This window comes from Pseudophryne corroboree, chromosome 5 (assembly GCF_028390025.1).
Source record: "Pseudophryne corroboree isolate aPseCor3 chromosome 5, aPseCor3.hap2, whole genome shotgun sequence".
NCBI lineage: Eukaryota > Metazoa > Chordata > Amphibia > Anura > Myobatrachidae > Pseudophryne > Pseudophryne corroboree.
In genome coordinates, this window is record NC_086448.1 from 521,685,069 (window position 1) to 521,703,794 (window position 18,726).

At 47.3% G+C, this 18,726-nt stretch overlaps 1 protein-coding gene across 2 annotated transcripts in view; it reads left to right on the top strand.

Annotated features, from left to right (window-relative positions):
- Nucleotides 1–342: 342 nt before the first annotated feature.
- LOC134927960 (enoyl-CoA hydratase EchA19-like) overlaps nt 343–18,726 on the top strand; it is a 189,001-nt gene continuing 170,617 nt past the window's right edge. The window contains exons 1-2 of one of the 2 annotated variants that reach the window (XM_063923116.1): nt 343–571; nt 7,904–8,031. In XM_063923116.1, coding sequence (XP_063779186.1) covers nt 7,938–8,031 — 94 coding nt within the window. In that variant the 5' untranslated portion in view covers nt 343–571; nt 7,904–7,937. Of the gene's footprint in view, nt 572–649; nt 840–7,903; nt 8,032–18,726 lie in introns of those variants that run through there. The other variant, XM_063923117.1, reaches the window with a different exon arrangement.

Sequence of the window (18,726 nt, forward strand, 5' to 3'; positions counted from 1 at the left end):
ACAACCCACGGGTAACGCAGAAGCTACAGCACATATTACATAGCGGCAAAGTGCGGAACATGACACGCAGCATCACGATGATGTAACTGAGTATAACTGACGATGTGTAGATGTTTCGTTTTGCTTATCGCCAGCAGCGACGAACAGCCCCGCCACCGCTACATCTCTGTTCTTTTCTGCAGCGCAAACTACAAGTCCCAGGATGCTTAGCCAGTCAGAGTCAGTCACGTGACACCGGTCAGTCAGTAGGGAAGGAGCTCTGCAGTGACGGTTGGTTCTATATCGGAGTGGGAGAAGGGACCTTGTGACGTACCTAGGGCAGGAGACACGTCACCAGGGGGAGGAGCTACGGCCGAACAGGGTACCCGAAAAGTACCCTCGCGGGCTCGCTTCGCTCGCCACGCTTCGGACTAATAGTTGGTGGCGGGGATAGTAGAGCAACTGTCCCGCTGGTCTAGCTCCTCCCCCTTGTGCCGTGGCTCCTCCCCCTGACGGAAAAGGTCCCTTAGGCCACTTAGATCTAGCTTCAACCCTGCAGTGACCTGGATCTGTCTGCATGCACAGAGGAAAGGTAGGGCTGTAGTACTGATATGTATTTCTGTGCTAGAAGTGTATCGCAGTATTGCACTGCCAGCATGTGCTGCATGGTTCTCCCAGGTCCGTGTGTGCTAGAGGCATATCTCACCCCTATACCATGGCTAAGTTCTAACAGGAAGTGAAAATGTCACTGACATAATACAGTGAGTTCAGCAGCAGAGACTGAGGAAGCTGGCAATAAATGAAGACAACAGTGAGAAAGTTTGGTGTGTGAATCCCAGAATAAGTTTCATGTTATACTGGTAAGGATGATGACCTGCTGCTAAGACTGACAAGAGAGGGGTATCCGGTCTTTAGGTCGACAAGCTCTTTAGGTTGACATGGTCAGTAGGTCCACTTGGCAAAGGTTGGCACATGAAAAGGTCGACATCAGTTTTTCACAATTAATTTTTAATTTTTTGAACTTTTTCATACTTTACAATCCACATGGACTACGATTGGGAATAGTAACCTTAAAAGAAACAAAGGAGGGAGCGCTATGAGAGTCTAATAGTTAAATTTATTAAAACAATGTTTCAAATGCCACATAGCTCATAATAGATATAAAAAGGTAAATACATTTATTTAATAAAATAAACAAGACACTGCAGCTGCAATATAACACCTGAATTGATAGAATTGTTATAAATTATCACTTTTGAGAACCAGTGTTGCGGCCGTGCGTCCACGGACTGTAAATTGTTATAAATGGGAGACTGATGATAGGTACTTCTTATAGAAACATTGCTGTTATATTGAAAAAGTCTCTAATTTCTTTTAACATGTACAAGTCCCGTTGTATGAATTGGAGACGGCTCGGTTTGTCCGAGCAACCAACGTCTCAATGATTAGGTCATGACCGTTAACACTGAACTGCTCATACGTACTGATCAGACGGGAGCCGACTTCTCTTGTTAGATGGTATCCGGTGAAGAGAAGGATGAGGATTTCATCTTGCTGCTTATTCACCTAGCATCTTTCCAGTCGGGAGCATTACTCACTACCGCAATTTACGGACAAAATCATCAAGCGGTTAAAGGATCTGTACACAGAGTGCATTGAGCCGCTGCATACCCGGCTCAGTACAGCCTTCAATATCGAAAGCCTTCTCTTCACCAGATACCATCTAACAAGAGAAGTCGGCTGTCACAGAAAGGTCTCTTAAGCCAATCAGCGAGCGCAACGTCCTGGCACTCTGCTGATTGGCTGCACGTCTGAGCTGTCAGACAGCGCATCGCAAAGCCTCTCCATTATACTCAATGGTGGGAACTTTGCGGTTAGCGGTGAGGTCACCCGCGGTCAGCGGCTGATCGCGGGTAACCCCACCGCTGACGGCAAAGTTCCCACCATTGAAAGTAATGGAGGGAGCTGTGCGATGCGCTGTCTGAGCTTAGACGCGCATACAGCCAATCAGGTGAGTGCAACGAAGTAGCGCTTCCTGATTGGCTGAAGGGACCTCTGTAACAGGAGTCACGTGGGGTCCCGGCATTCGGGGAAAGGGGTCCCATGTGTAAACATGGGACCCCTTTCAGTCCGGCTTGGTCGGGTGTTCGTTTATTTTTTTTGCCAAGTACGAGGATTTATATCGACACTGGATTGAGGTGAGTTTAATTTTATTCACAGGTACCCCGGATCGTCGGATCAGGAGACGTGGCAGTCGGCGGGTCAACATAGGTAAGTATGTGTGTGTCGGCAGGTGTGAAATAAAGTTTTACTCTCAAGGTGTGTGTCTCCTGTTTTTATTTGGGTATTTTTTTTCCAGTAGTACTACAGGTACCAGCGGGCCCGTTTTTCTCCCGCATGCTGGTACTTGTGGTTCTCCAAGTACCAGCTTGCGGGGGAGGCTTGCTGGGACTTGTAGTACTACAGGAAAACACAATATTCTTGTCATTTTCTCAAGGCTATCAGCCCCCCATCCGCAGCCCTTGGATGGGGGGGATAGCCTAGGGCTTCACCCCTGGCCCTTGGGTGGCTGGGGGGGGGACCCCTTGATTGAAGGGGTCCCCACTCCCCCAGGGTACCCCAGCCAGGGGTGACTAGTTGGATATTTAATGCCACGGCCGCAGGGCGCTGTATAAAAGTGACCCCCGGCTGTGGCATTATCTGTCCAGCTAGTGGAGCCCGGTGCTGGTTTTAAAAATACGGGGGATCCCCTGTCCATTTTTTCCCCGGATTTTTAGAACTAGGACCAGCTCGAAGAGCCCGAGGCTGGTTATGCTTTGGAGGGGGGACCCCACGCAATTTTTTTTTCGGGTTTTTTCCCGTTTTTTAAAAATCGGAACAAAATCCGTCAAATCGGCCGTTTTTCGTCAGCGGGACTGTCGAATCCGTTTTTTATTGAATATGGTCAATTTCGGCACCCACTTGCCGAAATTAGACGGTCGAATTGTGTCGAATTAAAAAACGGCCGAAAAATTGCCGCGATTCGCCGCTAATTGCATATACCCCTTAGACTCTCATAGCGCTCCCTCCTTTGTTTCTTTTTTGATATATTCAGACCTATTGGGGCAGCCCGCCTCAAATTGGTGAGCAGCTGTTAGAGTTTAATTGGGTTTTTTGGTAATCATGGAGCGCTGATTCAACATCTATTTCTAGTTTGAATAGTTACCTTGCCTGAAGCATGGCAAGCTAAGCGAGCTATGAGAGGGGACACGGTGCACTAATTGGGGTTCCTGGTCACTTTACAAAGAAAACGACACAAAAAAAAACCTCATGTCGACCTGATGACCATGTTGTCCTAGTCACTGTCGACCAATAGTTTTTGACCTAATGACTGTCGACCTAGTTGAGGTCGACCCAATGAACAACACCCCAAGAAACAAATGGCGTCACAGAGAAGATCCGCAAAAAGGCATAGGCTGGATTGAACCTAAACGTGCCGTATACGTGTGAGAGAAGAATGCATCTGCGCGCTTGTGTCTGTAGTTTAGGCATACTAGGTGAGGTGAGCTCCGACTGGCATGTACAGGACAGGGCCATCAGCAATCTCTTCCTTTAGGCTATTTCATTAGCAGGGGTGGATTGGGATGGAACATCAGCCCAAGATATTTCTGGAAGCAGCCTAATTGGGAAGGTGTCTGTCAAGGGGCGGGTGGGATCCCTTCACTCATTGCCTGATTCTGCGTTGCGACCTTTCTTGTGTCTTTTGTTTCATCTGCGACTTTATGCTAATTCTGCTACACTGCCCTTCCCTGGTGTACACCTGTACACCTGTGCGTCCGAATGTGCAAGGACTGAGACGCCCGCTGTCCTTGTCTACAGACGCTGCAATCATGGTTTGTGCATCTTTAGAAGCCACCATCAGTCACACCCATACCTCCCAACTGTCCCGATTTTTGCGGGACAGTCCCGTTTTTTGGGGGCTGTCCCACCCGTGTGCCACAGTGTCCCGCGGTGGGGGTGGGAAGTTGGGAGGCTCCTGTCATCGCCTCCCTGCTTAGCAGAGCAGCGGGGAATAGACGCTGTGCGCATGCGCACAGCGTCTATTCACTGGAGTCAGAGGGAGAGGGGACATGCCAGCGGCTCACAGAGCTGGGCATGCCCCCTCAGTGACGAAAATGGGGCGTGGCTCGCGATTGCGGTTCCTCCGCAAAGCCACGCCCCCTTTTCAGGAGTGCGCGCGGCTGCCCCTCCTTACAAAAATGAAAAGTTCTGAGGTATGGTCACACCATTGAACCTTCCACCAGCCCTATGCATTTGTCTGACTATGGAATCCAATATGAGCAATTCAGTATCTCTGTACGCAACCACTTTCAGCAACACGACCGTGTCACTCCAATAAAACACCCATACTACGTTACGTCTAGGTTTCATTAGCCACACCCTATAACCGCCTAGGAAAGCCCAATTTACATTTCTAATATACTGAATATGTAATGCGGCACTGTACGAACACCATCAGGATGTATGCACAGTGCTACTAAGGTGGAAACATCACTGCATCCAACACGGCCACTGTGTCTGACTCAGAATCAGGCGCATATTGGCCCTCATTTCGAGTTGTTCGCTCGCTAGCTGCTTTTAGCAGCAATGCACGCGCTAGGCCGCCGCCCTCTGGGAGTGTATCTTAGCTTAGCAGAATTGCGAACGAAAGATTAGCAGTTCTGCTATTAAATATTTCCATGCAGTTTCTGAGTAGCTCCAGACCTACTCCTAGATTGCGATCACCTCAGTCCGTTTAGTTCCTGGTTTGACGTCACAAACACGCCCTGCGTTCGGGCAGCCACTCCTCCGTTTCTCCAGCCACTCCTGCGTTTTAGCCTGACACGCCTGCATTTTTTAGCACACTCCCGGAAAACGCTCAGTTTCCGCCCAGAAACACCCACTTCCTGTCAATCACTCACCAATCAGAGTGCGACTGAAAAGCGTCGCTCGGACCTGTGTAAAATTGCATAGTTTTGTGTGAAAATACTTAGCGCGTGCGCCCTGCGGCCCATACGCATGCGCAGAATCGCCCATTTTTAGCCTGATCGCTATTCTGCTAAAAACGGCAGCGGGCGAACAACTCGGAATGACCACCATTGTACACTACGCCGTATTGTTGCTTACTGTATAGAATATTCTATAGTTGCTGAAATCTATGATAGCATTTTTACAGATACACACTTATACCCCTTTCACATCGCACAAATAACCCGGTATCGACACGGCATATTGCCGCGTCGAAACGGGTCAGTGTGCGATGTGAAAGCTCCTTTTCTGAATTAGCGGGTCGCCTGACCCGGTAATTCAACCCGGTAAAAAAGAAGGGTTATTACCGGGTTGAATACCGGGTCGAATACCGGGTCAGGTGCAGTGTGAATGGGAGCCGTTCCGATGCGACACGGCTCCCATTCACAGCATAGGGAGAGGCGGCGCAGGAGATGAGCTCATCTCCCAGCGCTGCCTCCACCCCCGCCCCTGCTGCTGCTGCGCCCCCCGCAGCTATGGCAACCGACCCGGTATATTGCCGGGTCGGAAAGCCAGCAAAGGAGCGCAAATGCGAGATCCCACCCGGTAAGGACACGTTTCTCTTACCGGGTGGGATCCGGTATTTGCGATCTGAAAGCAGCATTAGTGGAACACCTGTACAACTGCAAATGCATGCAAATGTTTAATCAGCCAATCATGTGGCAGAAACTGCTGTTGTTCATACCCAGAATGGGTAAGAAATGTCATGTAAGTCAATGTTTCCCAACTCCAGTCCTCAGAGATCTCTAAAAGTGCATGTTTTCCAGATCTCAGACTAAAACCTCTTTTCCACTGGAGCAATAACTCGGGTTATTGCCTACTCTTCCCTTGTTGCGGTTCAGTGGAAAAATGGTCTTAGAAGAATAACCTAGGTCCAGTTACCCAGGAATGACCCGGGTAACAATGCAGTGTAAATGGGTGACCCATTGCAAGCCTATGGAGAGCCGTCTCACTGGCGCTTGGAGATTGTTATCTCCAAGTGCGGGCAGAGCAGATAGACTGTACATAGGGCGAAGGTGTGATGTGAACGCGATCTGACGTGGGTTGGAACTGTATTCAAAAACCCAGGTTGGACCGTGGATTTTGTGGAAAAGGGGTATAAGCCAGACCATCAAAATACTCTTCAACATGACTGGGTCACCTTCTGTGCACACGCATGGACTTTCATACAGCTACACCCTACCTATTATGTCAGGTATCAATTGGAGAATTATTTATATTGTACCTGAATGTACCACAAGCCATGGCATATAGTTTTTTGCATTGTTTGCATTTTCCTCATTGCAATTTGAACAGTTTATTAACTGTAAAATACAGCTTATTCTCGTTAATCTGTTACCATTTCAGGCTTCCTTGCTAAATATTATTAATCGCTCTGATGGGTTACTAATTCTATTTTAGCTTAAAAGCTGGAATATACTTAAACTTTACCTTTTCTTATTGCTGCGAATAGGCTCTCTAACAAGTCATCAACATTTCAAGGGTATTTTGATCCATACTGGGCCACAACTGCGACATAAGCATATGACATATATGACACATGTACACTTTGGGGCATATTCAATTACTGCTGGCTTTAGCAGTGCCTGGGGCTATTCAATTGCAGCCTATCCAATCCTATTGAATTTAATCATACCTCTTACGTCCATGTGAGACTTGGATATTCTATTATTTCTATGGGACATATTCAATTGGGCGCAGGATTTTGATTGGAAAAATGCATGCGGACCTCACAACCAATTTTTAATTAAGGCAGGTATGTGCACTCCCGATGCCAGTGGTATTCAATTATAAAAATTGGTTGCGAAATGTTTTGTGGCAAAGACCCACAGTGGAGACGTATATATACTGGCTGCACAGCCCTGCTTCCCACTGCTGGCTGCCGATGTGCTGGAGGAGGAGATTATGGAGATGCTGGCACCTAGCTAGATAAGCAAGGGCTCCAGGGGGTGCCGCCCAGCAAAAGGAGCAGCAGTGTCCAGTCCTCCAGCCCTTCCGTCCTCAGTGAGGAGAAACTGGTGATCTTGCTGGATTTTCACGCACACGTAGGAGGAGAATTGTCAGAAAGCTGGCAGGAAGGGGTCAGTGATACCCCTTTCACACCGCACAAATAACCCGGTATCGACTCGGCATATTGCCGGATCGACACGGGTCAGCGTGTGGTGTGAAAGAAATCCCGGGAATAAAGCAGTGTTATTGTTTACAAATCAGTAACAACTGCATGATGCTGTCATATCAACATGGGCTAGAATCTCTAAAGCAGGGCATACACCATACAATTATCTGGCAGATAATGTGCCAGATCTGACTGGTTGGAAAATCTGGTAATGGATGACAACAAATGACAATCGACCACTTACTCCCAAACGGTGGAAAATGGACAAAAACTATTGTTCATACAAATTGGTTAAAAACCAGTTTGTCTGAACGACAGTTTTTGTTAATTTTCCTGTGTTTGGGAGCAAATTACCAGATCCATTACCAGATTTTCCAACCAGTCAGATCTGGCACATTATCTGCCAGATAATTGTATAGCGTATGCCCAGTTTACATGAGGTTTCCAGCACTTCGTTGTACGCATACCACAAAGTATTCAGACTATTCTGGGGCAAAGGAAGGTTCTACCCAATACTCCAAAGGTTTATCTAACAAAGTGGCCACTGAGAGTGCTTGTGAATTCTGTAACTTTATATTTTATAAAGTTCTATTTTAGTTTTAAATTATGCAATTAAGGAACTAATATCACCACTGTTGCCACTACGTGATACACTTTTTGGAATTTTCACAAATGTCTTAATGAAATTCATACTTAGCCATTGGATCTGTAGAAGCCTGTTTTAAGTCTAGTACAAATACTGTATACTCTCCTCATTTTCAGAGCTATCGAAATGAGAAACTGGTAAACATTCAGAATGCAACATCGGATTCTTCCTTTAAGAGCGGTGTTTACTGACCTTTTTTGTAAGAAGAGATTGGCCTCCAGCACTTTTAAGTCACACCAAAGAGGTTCGTACATTGTAGTCATACCCGAAAGTTTTTATGAAAAAGTACACCTCTCAATAAGTATGTGTGTGTGTGTATATACACTGCTCAAAAAAATAAAGGGAATACTTAAACAACACAATGTAACTCCAAGTCAATCACACTTCTGTGAAATCAAACTGTCCACTTAGGAAGCAACACTGATTGACAATTTCACATGCTGTTGTGCAAATGGAATAGACAACAGGTGGAAATTATAGGCAGTTAGCAAGACACCCCCAATAAAATAGTTGTTCTGCAGGTGATGACCACAGACCACTTCTCAGCTCCTATGCTTTCTGGCTGATGTGTTGGTCACTTTTGAAAGCTGGCGGTGCTTTCACTCTAGTGGTAGCATGAGACGGAGTCTACAACCCACACAAGTGGCTCAGGTAGTGCAGCTCATCCAGGATGGCACATCAGTGCGAGCTGTGGCAAGAAGGTTTGCTGTGTCTGTCAGCGTAGTGTCCATAGCATGGAGGCGCTACCAGGAGACAGGCCAGTACATCAGGAGACGTGGAGCAGGCCGTAGGAGGGCAACAACCCAACAGCAGGACCGCTACCTCCGCCTTTGTGCAAAGAGAAACAGGAGGAGCACTGCCAGAGCCCTGCAAAATGACCTCCAGCAAGCCACAAATGTGCATCTGTCTATTCACACGATCAGAAACAGACTCCATGAGGGTGGTATGAGGGCCCGACGTCCACAGGTGGGGGTTGTGCTTACAGCCCAACACCGTGCAGGACGTTTGGCATTTGCCAGAGAACACCAAGATTGGCAAATTCGCCACTGGCGCCCTGTGCTCTTCACAGATGAAAGCAGGTTCTCACTGAGCACATGTGACAGACGTGACAGAGTCTGGAGACGCCAAGGAGAACGTTCTGCTGCCTGCAACATCCTCCAGCATGACCGATTTGGCAGTGGGTCAGTAATGGTGTGGGGTGGCATTTCTTTGGGGGGCCGCACAGCCCTCCATGTGCTCGCCAGAGGTAGCCTGACTGCCATTAGGTACCGAGATGAGATCCTCAGACCCCTTGTGAGACCATATGCTGGTGCGGTTGGCCCTGGGTTCCTCCTAATGCAAGACAATGCTAGACCTCATGTGGCTGGAGTGTGTCAGCAGTTCCTGCAAGACGAAGGCATTGATGCTATGGACTGGCCCGCCCGTTCCCCAGACCTGAATCCAATTGAGCACATCTGGGACATCATGTCTCGCTCCATCCACCAACGCCACGTTGCATCACAGACTGTCCAGGAGTTGGTGGATGCTTTAGTCCAGGTCTGGGAGGAGATCCCTCAGGAGACCATCCGCCACCTCATCAGGAGCATGCCCAGGCGTTGTAGAGAGGTCATACATGCACGTGGAGGCCACACACACACACTACTGAGCCTCATTTTGACTTGTTTAAGGACATTACATCAAAGTTAGATCAGCCTGTAGTGTGTTTTCTCTGACGTCCTAAGTGGATGCTGGGGACTCCGTCAGGACCATGGGGAATAGCGGCTCCGCAGGAGACAGGGCACAAAAGTAAAAGCTTTAGGATCAGGTGGTGTGCACTGGCTCCTCCCCCTATGACCCTCCTCCAAGCCTCAGTTAGGTTTTTGTGCCCGGCCGAGAAGGGTGCAATCTAGGTGGCTCTCCTAAAGAGCTGCTTAGAGTAAAAGTTTTATTAGGTTTTTTATTTTCAGTGAGTCCTGCTGGCAACAGGCTCACTGCAACGAGGGACTTAGGGGAGAAGAAGTGAACTCACCTGCGTGCAGGATGGATTGGCTTCTTAGGCTACTGGACACTAGCTCCAGAGGGACGATCACAGGTACAGCCTGGATGGGTCACCGGAGCCGCGCCGCCGACCCCCTTGCAGATGCTGAAGAGAGAAGAGGTCCAGAAATCGGCGGCTGAAGACTTCTCAGTCTTCATGAGGTAGCGCACAGCACTGCAGCTGTGCGCCATTGCTCTCAGCACACTTCACACCAACGGTCACTGAGGGTGCAGGGCGCTGGGGGGGGCGCCCTGGGCAGCAATGAAAGTACCTATACTGGCTAAAAATACATCACATATAGCCTCTGGGGCTATATGGATGTATTTAACCCCTGCCAGGTTGTCAGAAAAACGGGAGAAGAAGCCCGCCGAAAAGGGGGCGGGGCCTATTCTCCTCAGCACACAGCGCCATTTTCCCTCACAGAACTGCTGGAGGGAAGGCTCCCAGGCTCTCCCCTGCACTGCACTACAGAAACAGGGTTAAAACAGAGAGGGGGGGCACTTATTTGGCGATATGATTATATATTAAGATGCTATAAGGGAAAACACTTATATAAAGGTTGTCCCTGTATAATTATAGCGTTTTGGTGTGTGCTGGCAAACTCTCCCTCTGTCTCCCCAAAGGGCTAGTGGGGTCCTGTCCTCTATCAGAGCATTCCCTGTGTGTGTGCTGTGTGTCGGTACGTGTGTGTCGACATGTATGAGGACGATGTTGGTGAGGAGGCGGAGCAATTGCCTGTAATGGTGATGTCACTCTCTAGGGAGTCGACACCGGAATGGATGGCTTATTTAGGGAATTACGTGATAATGTCAACACGCTGCAAGGTCGGTTGACGACATGAGACGGCCGGCAAACAAATTAGTACCTGTCCAGGCGTCTCAAACACCGTCAGGGGCTTTAAAACGCCCATTTACCTCAGTCGGTCGACACAGACACAGACACGGACACTGACTCCAGTGTCGACGGTGAAGAAACAAACGTATTTTCCTTTAGGGCCACACGTTACATGTTAAGGGCAATGAAGGAGGTGTTACATATTTCTGATACTACAAGTACCACAAAAAAGGGTATTATGTGGGGTGTGAAAAAACTACCTGTAGTTTTTCCTGAATCAGATAAATTAAATGAAGGCGCTCACACGCTTATCACAAGTGGCGTTACCGTCTCCAGATACGGCCGCCCTCAAGGAGCCAGCTGATAGGAGGCTGGAAAATATCCTAAAAAGTATATACACACATACTGGTGTTATACTGCGACCAGCGATCGCCTCAGCCTGGATGTGCAGCGCTGGGGTGGCTTGGTCGGATTCCCTGACTGAAAATATTGATACCCTTGACAGGGACAGTATTTTATTGACTATAGAGCATTTAAAGGATGCATTTCTATATATGCGAGATGCACAGAGGGATATTTGCACTCTGGCATCAAGAGTAAGTGCGATGTCCATATCTGCCAGAAGATGTTTATGGACACGACAGTGGTCAGGTGATGCAGATTCCAAACGGCACATGGAAGTATTGCCGTATAAAGGGGAGGAGTTATTTGGGGTCGGCCCATCGGACCTGGTGGCCACGGCAACAGCTGGAAAATCCACCTTTTTTTTACCCCAGGTCACATCTCAGCAGAAAAAGACACCGTCTTTTCAGCCTCAGTCCTTTCGTCCCCATAAGGGCAAGCGGGCAAAAGGCCAGTCATATCTGCCCAGGGATAGAGGAAAGGGAAGAAGACTGCAGCAGGCAGCCCATTCCCAGGAACAGAAGCCCTCCACCGCTTCTACCAAGTCCTCAGCATGACGCTGGGGCCGTACAAGCGGACTCAGGTGCGGTGGGGGGTCGTCTCAAGAGTTTCAGCACGCAGTGGGCTCACTCGCAAGTGGACCCCTGGAGCCTACAAGTAGTATCCCAGGGGTACAGATTGGAAATTCGAGACGTCTCCCCCTCGCAGGTTCCTGAAGTCTGCTTTACCAACGTCTCCCTCCGACAGGGAGGCAGTATTGGAAACAATTCACAAGCTGTATTCCCAGCAGGTGATAATCAAAGTACCCCTCCTACAACAAGGAAAGGGGTATTATTCCACACTATATTGTGGTACTGAAGCCAGACGGCTCGGTGAGACCTATTCTAAATCTGAAATATTTGAACACTTACATACAAAGGTTCAAATCAAGATGGAGTCACTCAGAGCAGTGATAGCGAACCAGGAAGAAGGGGACTATATGGTGTCCCTGGACATCAGGGATGCTTACCTCCATGTCCCAATTTGCCCTTCTCACCAAGGGTACCTCAGGTTCGTGGTACAGAACTGTCACTATCAGTTTCAGACGCTGCCGTTTGGATTGTCCACGGCACCCCGGGTTTTTACCAAGGTAATGACCGAAATGATGATTCTTCTTCAAAGAAAATGGACGATCTCCTGATAAGGGCAAGGTCCAGAGAACAGTTGGAGGTCGGAGTAGCACTATCTCAAGTAGTTCTACGACAGCACGGGTGGATTCTAAATATTCGAAAATCGCAGCTGTTTCCGACGACACGTCTGCTGTTCCTAGGGATGATTCTGGACACAGTCCAGAAAAGGGTGTTTCTCCCGGAGAAGAAAGCCAGGGAGTTATCCGAGCTAGTCAGGAACCTCCTAAAACCAGGAAAAGTGTCAGTGCATCATTGCACAAGGGTCCTGGGAAAAATGGTGGCTTCTTACGAAGCGATTCCATTTGGCAGATTTCACGCAAGAACTTTTCAGTGGGATCTGCTGGAAAAATGGTCCGGATCGCATCTTCAGATGCATCAGCGGATAACCCTGTCTCCAAGGACAAGGGTGTTTCTTCTGCGGTGGCTGCAGAGTGCTCATCTATTAAAGGGCCGCAGATTCGGCATTCAGGACTGGGTCCTGGTGACCACGGATGCCAGCCTGAGAGGCTGGGGAGCAGTCACACAGGGAAAAAATTTCCAGGGAGTGTGATATAGTCTGGAGACTTCTCTCCACATAAATATACTGGAGCTAAGGGCAATTTACAATGCTCTAAGCTTAGCAAGACCTCTGCTTCAAGGTCAGCCGGTATTGATCCAGTGGGACAACATCACGGCAGTCGCCCACGTAAACAGACAGGGCGGCACAAGAAGCAGGAGGGCAATGGCAGAAACTGCAAGGATTCTTCGCTGGGCGGAAAATCATGTGATAACACTGTCAGCAGTGTTCATTCCGGGAGTGGACAACTGGGAAGCAGACTTCCTCAGCAGGCACGACCTCCACCCGGGAGAGTGGGGACTTCATCGGGAAGTCTTCCACATGATTGTGAACCGTTGGGAAAGACCAAAGGTGGACATGATGGCGTCCCGCCTGAACAAAAAACTGGACAGGTATTGCGCCAGGTCAAGAGACCCTCAGGCAATAGCTGTGGACGTTCTGGTAACACCGTGGGTGTACCAGTCGGTGTATGTGTTCCCTCCTCTGCTTCTCATACCCAAGGTACTGAGAATTATAAGACGTAGAGGAGTAAGAACTATACTCGTGGCTCCGGATTGGCCAAGAAGGACTTGGTACCCGGAACTTCAAGAAATGCTCACAGAGGACTCATGGCCTCTGCCGTTAAGAAGGGACTTGCTTCAGCAAGTACCATGTCTGTTCCAAGACTTACCGCGGCTGCGTTTGACGGCATGGCGGTGGAACGCCGGATCCTAAGGGAAAAAGGCATTCCGGAAGAGGTCATTCCTACCCTGGTCAAAGCCAGGAAGGAGGTGACCGCACAACATTATCACCACATGTGGCGAAAATATGTTGCGTGGTGTGAGGCCAGGAAGGCCCCACGAAGAAATTTCAACTCGGTCGATTCCTGCATTTCCTGCAAACAGGAGTGTCTATGGGCCTCATATTGGGGTCCATTAGGGTTCAAATTTCGGCCCTGTCAATTTTCTTCCAGAAAAGATTGGCTTCAGTTCCTGAAGTCCAGAAGTTTGTCAAGGGAGTACTGCATATACAACCCCCTTTTGTGCCTCCAGTGGCACTGTGGGATCTCAACGTAGTTCTGGGATTCCTCAAATCACATTGGTTTAAACCGCTCAAATCTGTGGATTTGAAATATCTCACATGGAAAGTGACCATGCTGTTGGCCCTGGCCTCGGCCAGGCGAGTGTCAGAATTGGCGGCTTTGTCTCACAAAGCCCATATCTGATTGTCCATTCGGACAGGGCAGAGCTGCGGACTCGTCCCCAGTTTCTCCCTAAGGTGGTGTCAGCGTTTCACCTGCACCAGCTTATTGTGGTACCTGCGGCTACTAGGGACTTGGAGGACTCCAAGTTGCTGGATGTTGTCAGGGCCCTGAAAATATAGGTTCCAGGACGGCTGGAGTCAGGAAAACTGACTTGCTGTTATCCTGTAGGCACCCAAAAAACTGGGTGCTCTTGCTTCTAAGCAGACGATTGCTAGTTGGATGTGTAGTACAATTCAGCTTGCACATTCTGTGGCAGGCCTGCCACAGCCAAAATATGTAAATGCCCATTCCACAAGGAAGGTGGGCTCATCTTGGGCGGCTGCCCGAGGGGTCTCGGCTTTACAACTTTGCCGAGCTGCTACTTGGTCAGGGGCACACCCTGGCGGAGGAGGACCTGGAGTTCTCTCATTCGGTGCTGCAGAGTCATCCGCACTCTCCCGCCCGTTTGGGAGCTTTGGTATAATCCCCATGGTCCTGACGGAGTCCCCAGCATCCACTTAGGACGTCAGAGAAAATAAGAATTTACTTACCGATAATTCTATTTCTCGTAGTCCGTAGTGGATGCTGGGCGCCCATCCCAAGTGCGGATTGTCTGCAATACTTGTACATAGTTATTGTTACAAAAATCGGGTTATTATTGTTGTGAGCCATCTTTTCAGAGGCTCCGCTGTTATCATGCTGTTAACTGGGTTCAGATCACAGGTTGTACAGTGTGATTGGTGTGGCTGGTATGAGTCTTACCCGGGATTCAAAATCCTTCCTTATTGTGTACGCTCGTCCGGGCACAGTATCCTAACTGAGGCTTGGAGGAGGGTCATAGGGGGAGGAGCCAGTGCACACCACCTGATCCTAAAGCTTTTACTTTTGTGCCCTGTCTCCTGCGGAGCCGCTATTCCCCATGGTCCTGACGGAGTCCCCAGCATCCACTACGGACTACGAGAAATAGAATTATCGGTAAGTAAATTCTTATTTTTCCACTTTAATTTTGAGTGTGACTCCAAATCCAGACCTCCATGGGTTAATAAATTTGATTTCCATTGATCATTTTTGTGTGATTTTGTTGTCAGCACATTCAACTATGTAAAGAACAAAGTATGTAATAAGAATATTTCATTCATTCAGATCTAGGATGTGTTAAGTGTTCCCTTTATTTTTTTGAGCAGTGTGCGTATATGTATGTATGTGTATATATATATATTACATACAGTATTATGAGGGTGCACAGTGTTATTGTTTTTCCCAAACTTTGGACCAGCAGGAAACATTCTTCAATGTACTAAAAATAATGCTGTATATATTTGATATCATTTTGTTAAGTAAAAAAGGTCTAGTAGATGTAATGACCTAAACGACTTAAGATACGGTTTTTGCATGCTGTCATACATAATACTTCACTCGGTTAATATGGATTACTAGATATCATTTATGATACAATATACATAATTTTCTACATGTTTTCTCTCTTCCTCATTTTCCTCCTTGTAAAAAATCTAGCGGAAACATATACCCCTGATGAAGTCCCTTGTGGACGAAACACATTGGGTTTTATGAACAATTGAGTTTACATAGGGATGCATGAAAAAGCTTGTGGCCATAAGCTTTTTCATGCACCCCTATGTAAACTCAATTGTTCTAAACCTGTGTCAGCTGCTCCTTAGTAATTTATCAGCAGGTACACATTAAACCTAGTGGGCATATTTGCAGTTATATTATGTATGATACAGTTGCCAGGTTTTAATTTTTAAGACTCTGTGATAGTGTAGGACCTGCAAGAAGATGGGGTACCTTTGCGAGCGGTTTGCAGGCTTCCGTGCATTGGCCAATTCACTAACTAAACCCCCATCATTTATTTATTTATTGATGTTGTGAGGATAAGTGAGCTTGCTATGGTGAGTGCCTGAATTTTCTGTTTGTGTGTGTGTGTGTGTGTGTGTATATATGTATATATGTATATATGTGTGTATATATATATATATATATATATATATATATATATATATATATATATATATAAAATAAATATTTTTTTTTACCAAACAGAAGTATTGCATTATATTGTGTATATTTACAGCTTTTGCGTGTACTGTGTGGGGAAGAAAATATACTTATACGTCACACCAGATGGATTGTAGTCAGAGTTCACTGTTTTTATTCCAACAAAGTCTGATGCTTTCCACAGCAATATAATGCAATCATCTTCCAGAGTGCCGACACTCAGAAGTTGCACAAAAGTGACCACTGGCAAAGTTTGCTCCAACATTTCAGCAATTTCATGCTTTCATCTGGGACAGATGAAACCAAATATGTGTACGTCTTAAATACCCACAAACCTATGTGTGAACACTATTTAACGAGTCACCATTTTAATGACGTCACTAAGGTCAAAACACCTACAATAAAATACATAGAAAATTCACAGTAGTCCTAAAATACAATCCAACTAATCAGCAAATTCAGCACATAAGGAATTAAAGTAAATAACACAGCATAATTAAATAATTCAAGATAACTGAACACTCCAGGACAAATACATATGCAGATGAAATCACTGTATGTTGCAAATATATAAAGCATATACAAAAATCAGCAACATAAGTTTTACTTGTAGAAAATGACAGCACATGATTAAATGCAGTACAGTGTCAACCCAGATAGTCTGTGATGCGCCAGTGTCATGGCAACCTGTCCAACACCCACTGCAGTTGGCAGTCAGGAGTGTCTAACCTCATCAAAGGTTGGCTGCAGCACTAATTTCATCAGCATGCAGTGATGTTACCATCGCAACCACACAGCATCATCACCCTGGCAATGAACATATGCCCTTATTTATCAATGAGTGATAACTTGCACCAGCCAATCAGCTCCTAACTTCCATGTCACAGGCTGGGTTTGAAAAATGACAGGAGTGGATTGGCTGGTGCAATTTATCACTCACAGTGAAATGTATCACTCTTTGATAAATAAGGGCATTAGGGGCCTATTTATTAACATTATTTTTACTAAAATAATGTGAAAAAGGGTGTTTTCATACCCTTTTCACATTATTTTAGTATCACCTGAATGTATTAAAGGGTATTTGGAGCAGTTTTCATGAAAAATTGCTCCAAACCGTTTAATTAACTTTTTTTAGTAACCCACGTCGCATTCCCCATACTTATAATGGGAAATGTGATGTGGCCACATTTACTAAAAAAAAAAAAAGTGAAAAAATACAGCATTGTGCCCTGTGATAATCTCGCCAGCTCAGGATGGCGAGTTCACAGGGCAGCACTGCGATAAACTGCCTTTTGCCCAGTTTTCTCTGCTCCTGGCAGAAAAAGCTGAGCGGGGACCCGGCAGAGTGATCAGCTATGTGTGTCCGATGCACACACAAGCTGATCACAGTGTAAAAAGAAAAAAAAAAAAGTACAAAAAAAACCAAAAAACCATACTCGCCTTTCCAGGGAGCCGGTGTCCGCTGCTCCGGTGAGCGCTGCCGGGCGCCGGGTCCCCCATATGCTACAAAGTGACCCCGGTGCAGTAAAGTGACATTGTAAAGCAGCAGCGCACTTTACAGCATCGGGGGTCACAGTGCAGGAGAAGGACCCGGCGCCCGGCAGCCTCCTGAAGCACCGGCTTCCTGGACAGGTGAGTATATTATCCTGCTTGGGAGGGTCCGCGGCGGGGGTAGTCGCAGCGGCGGGGTCGACCGGGTGGCGGCGGTAGCGGCGATGTTGGCGGGGGGCGGCGCATGCGCAGCAGGATATCGGGGCATTTTTTCCGAAAAATACCCCGATGATGCTGCTAAGAAGCATCGCAGGGACAGAGCTTGACCGCAAGCTCTGTTCCTGCATGCGATAATTGATACATCCCTGCGATGTAATCAATTATCGCAGTGCGTGTTTGGGAGATTTTATCACCTGTCATCTGCATTCAGGATGCGGATGGTGATAAACAGGCCCCCAAGTCTTTTAGTGGAAAGGCTCACAAGCTTTCATGGAATCTGCAAGCTCATGCTTGGTGCACTGATTGGTCAGTTCATGGCAGTTCTCACACTCTGACCTATCAGCATGTCCCCATTCATTCCTATGGAAGGTGTCCCCAAGTTACCTCATACTTGTGATGGGCCTCTGGGAGGAGCAGTAGCTTTGTTTTATGTTTTGGCCAGATGGGCTGCTACATAGACCAAAGGGGACATGAACCACTATATTTTGTGAGTCATAAATGAGTCGAGAGATGTTTGGGTTGTTTTCATTCAAATACTACAATACTATGTGTGCTTCTCTGGTCTTTTCTTTAATATTTTCTCTTGTGTCCTAGAGGATACTGGGGTCCATTTAGTACCATGGGGTATAGGGGGTAATTCCAAGTTGATCGCAGCAGGAAAATTTTTAGCAGTTGGGCAAAACCATGTGCACTGCAGGGGGGGGGGGGGCAGATATAACATTTGCAGAGAGTTAGATTTGGGTGGGTTATTTCTCTAACGTCCTAAGTGGATGCTGGGGACTCCGTAAGGACCATGGGGAATAGCGGCTCCGCAGGAGACTGGGCACAAAAGTAAAAGCTTTAGGACTACCTGGTGTGCACTGGCTCCTCCCCCTATGACCCTCCTCCAAGCCCCAGTTAGATTTTTGTGCCCGAACGAGAAGGGTGCACACTAGGTGGCTCTCCTGAGCTGCTTAGTGAAAAGTTTAGTTTTAGGTTTTTTATTTTCAGTGAGACCTGCTGGCAACAGGCTC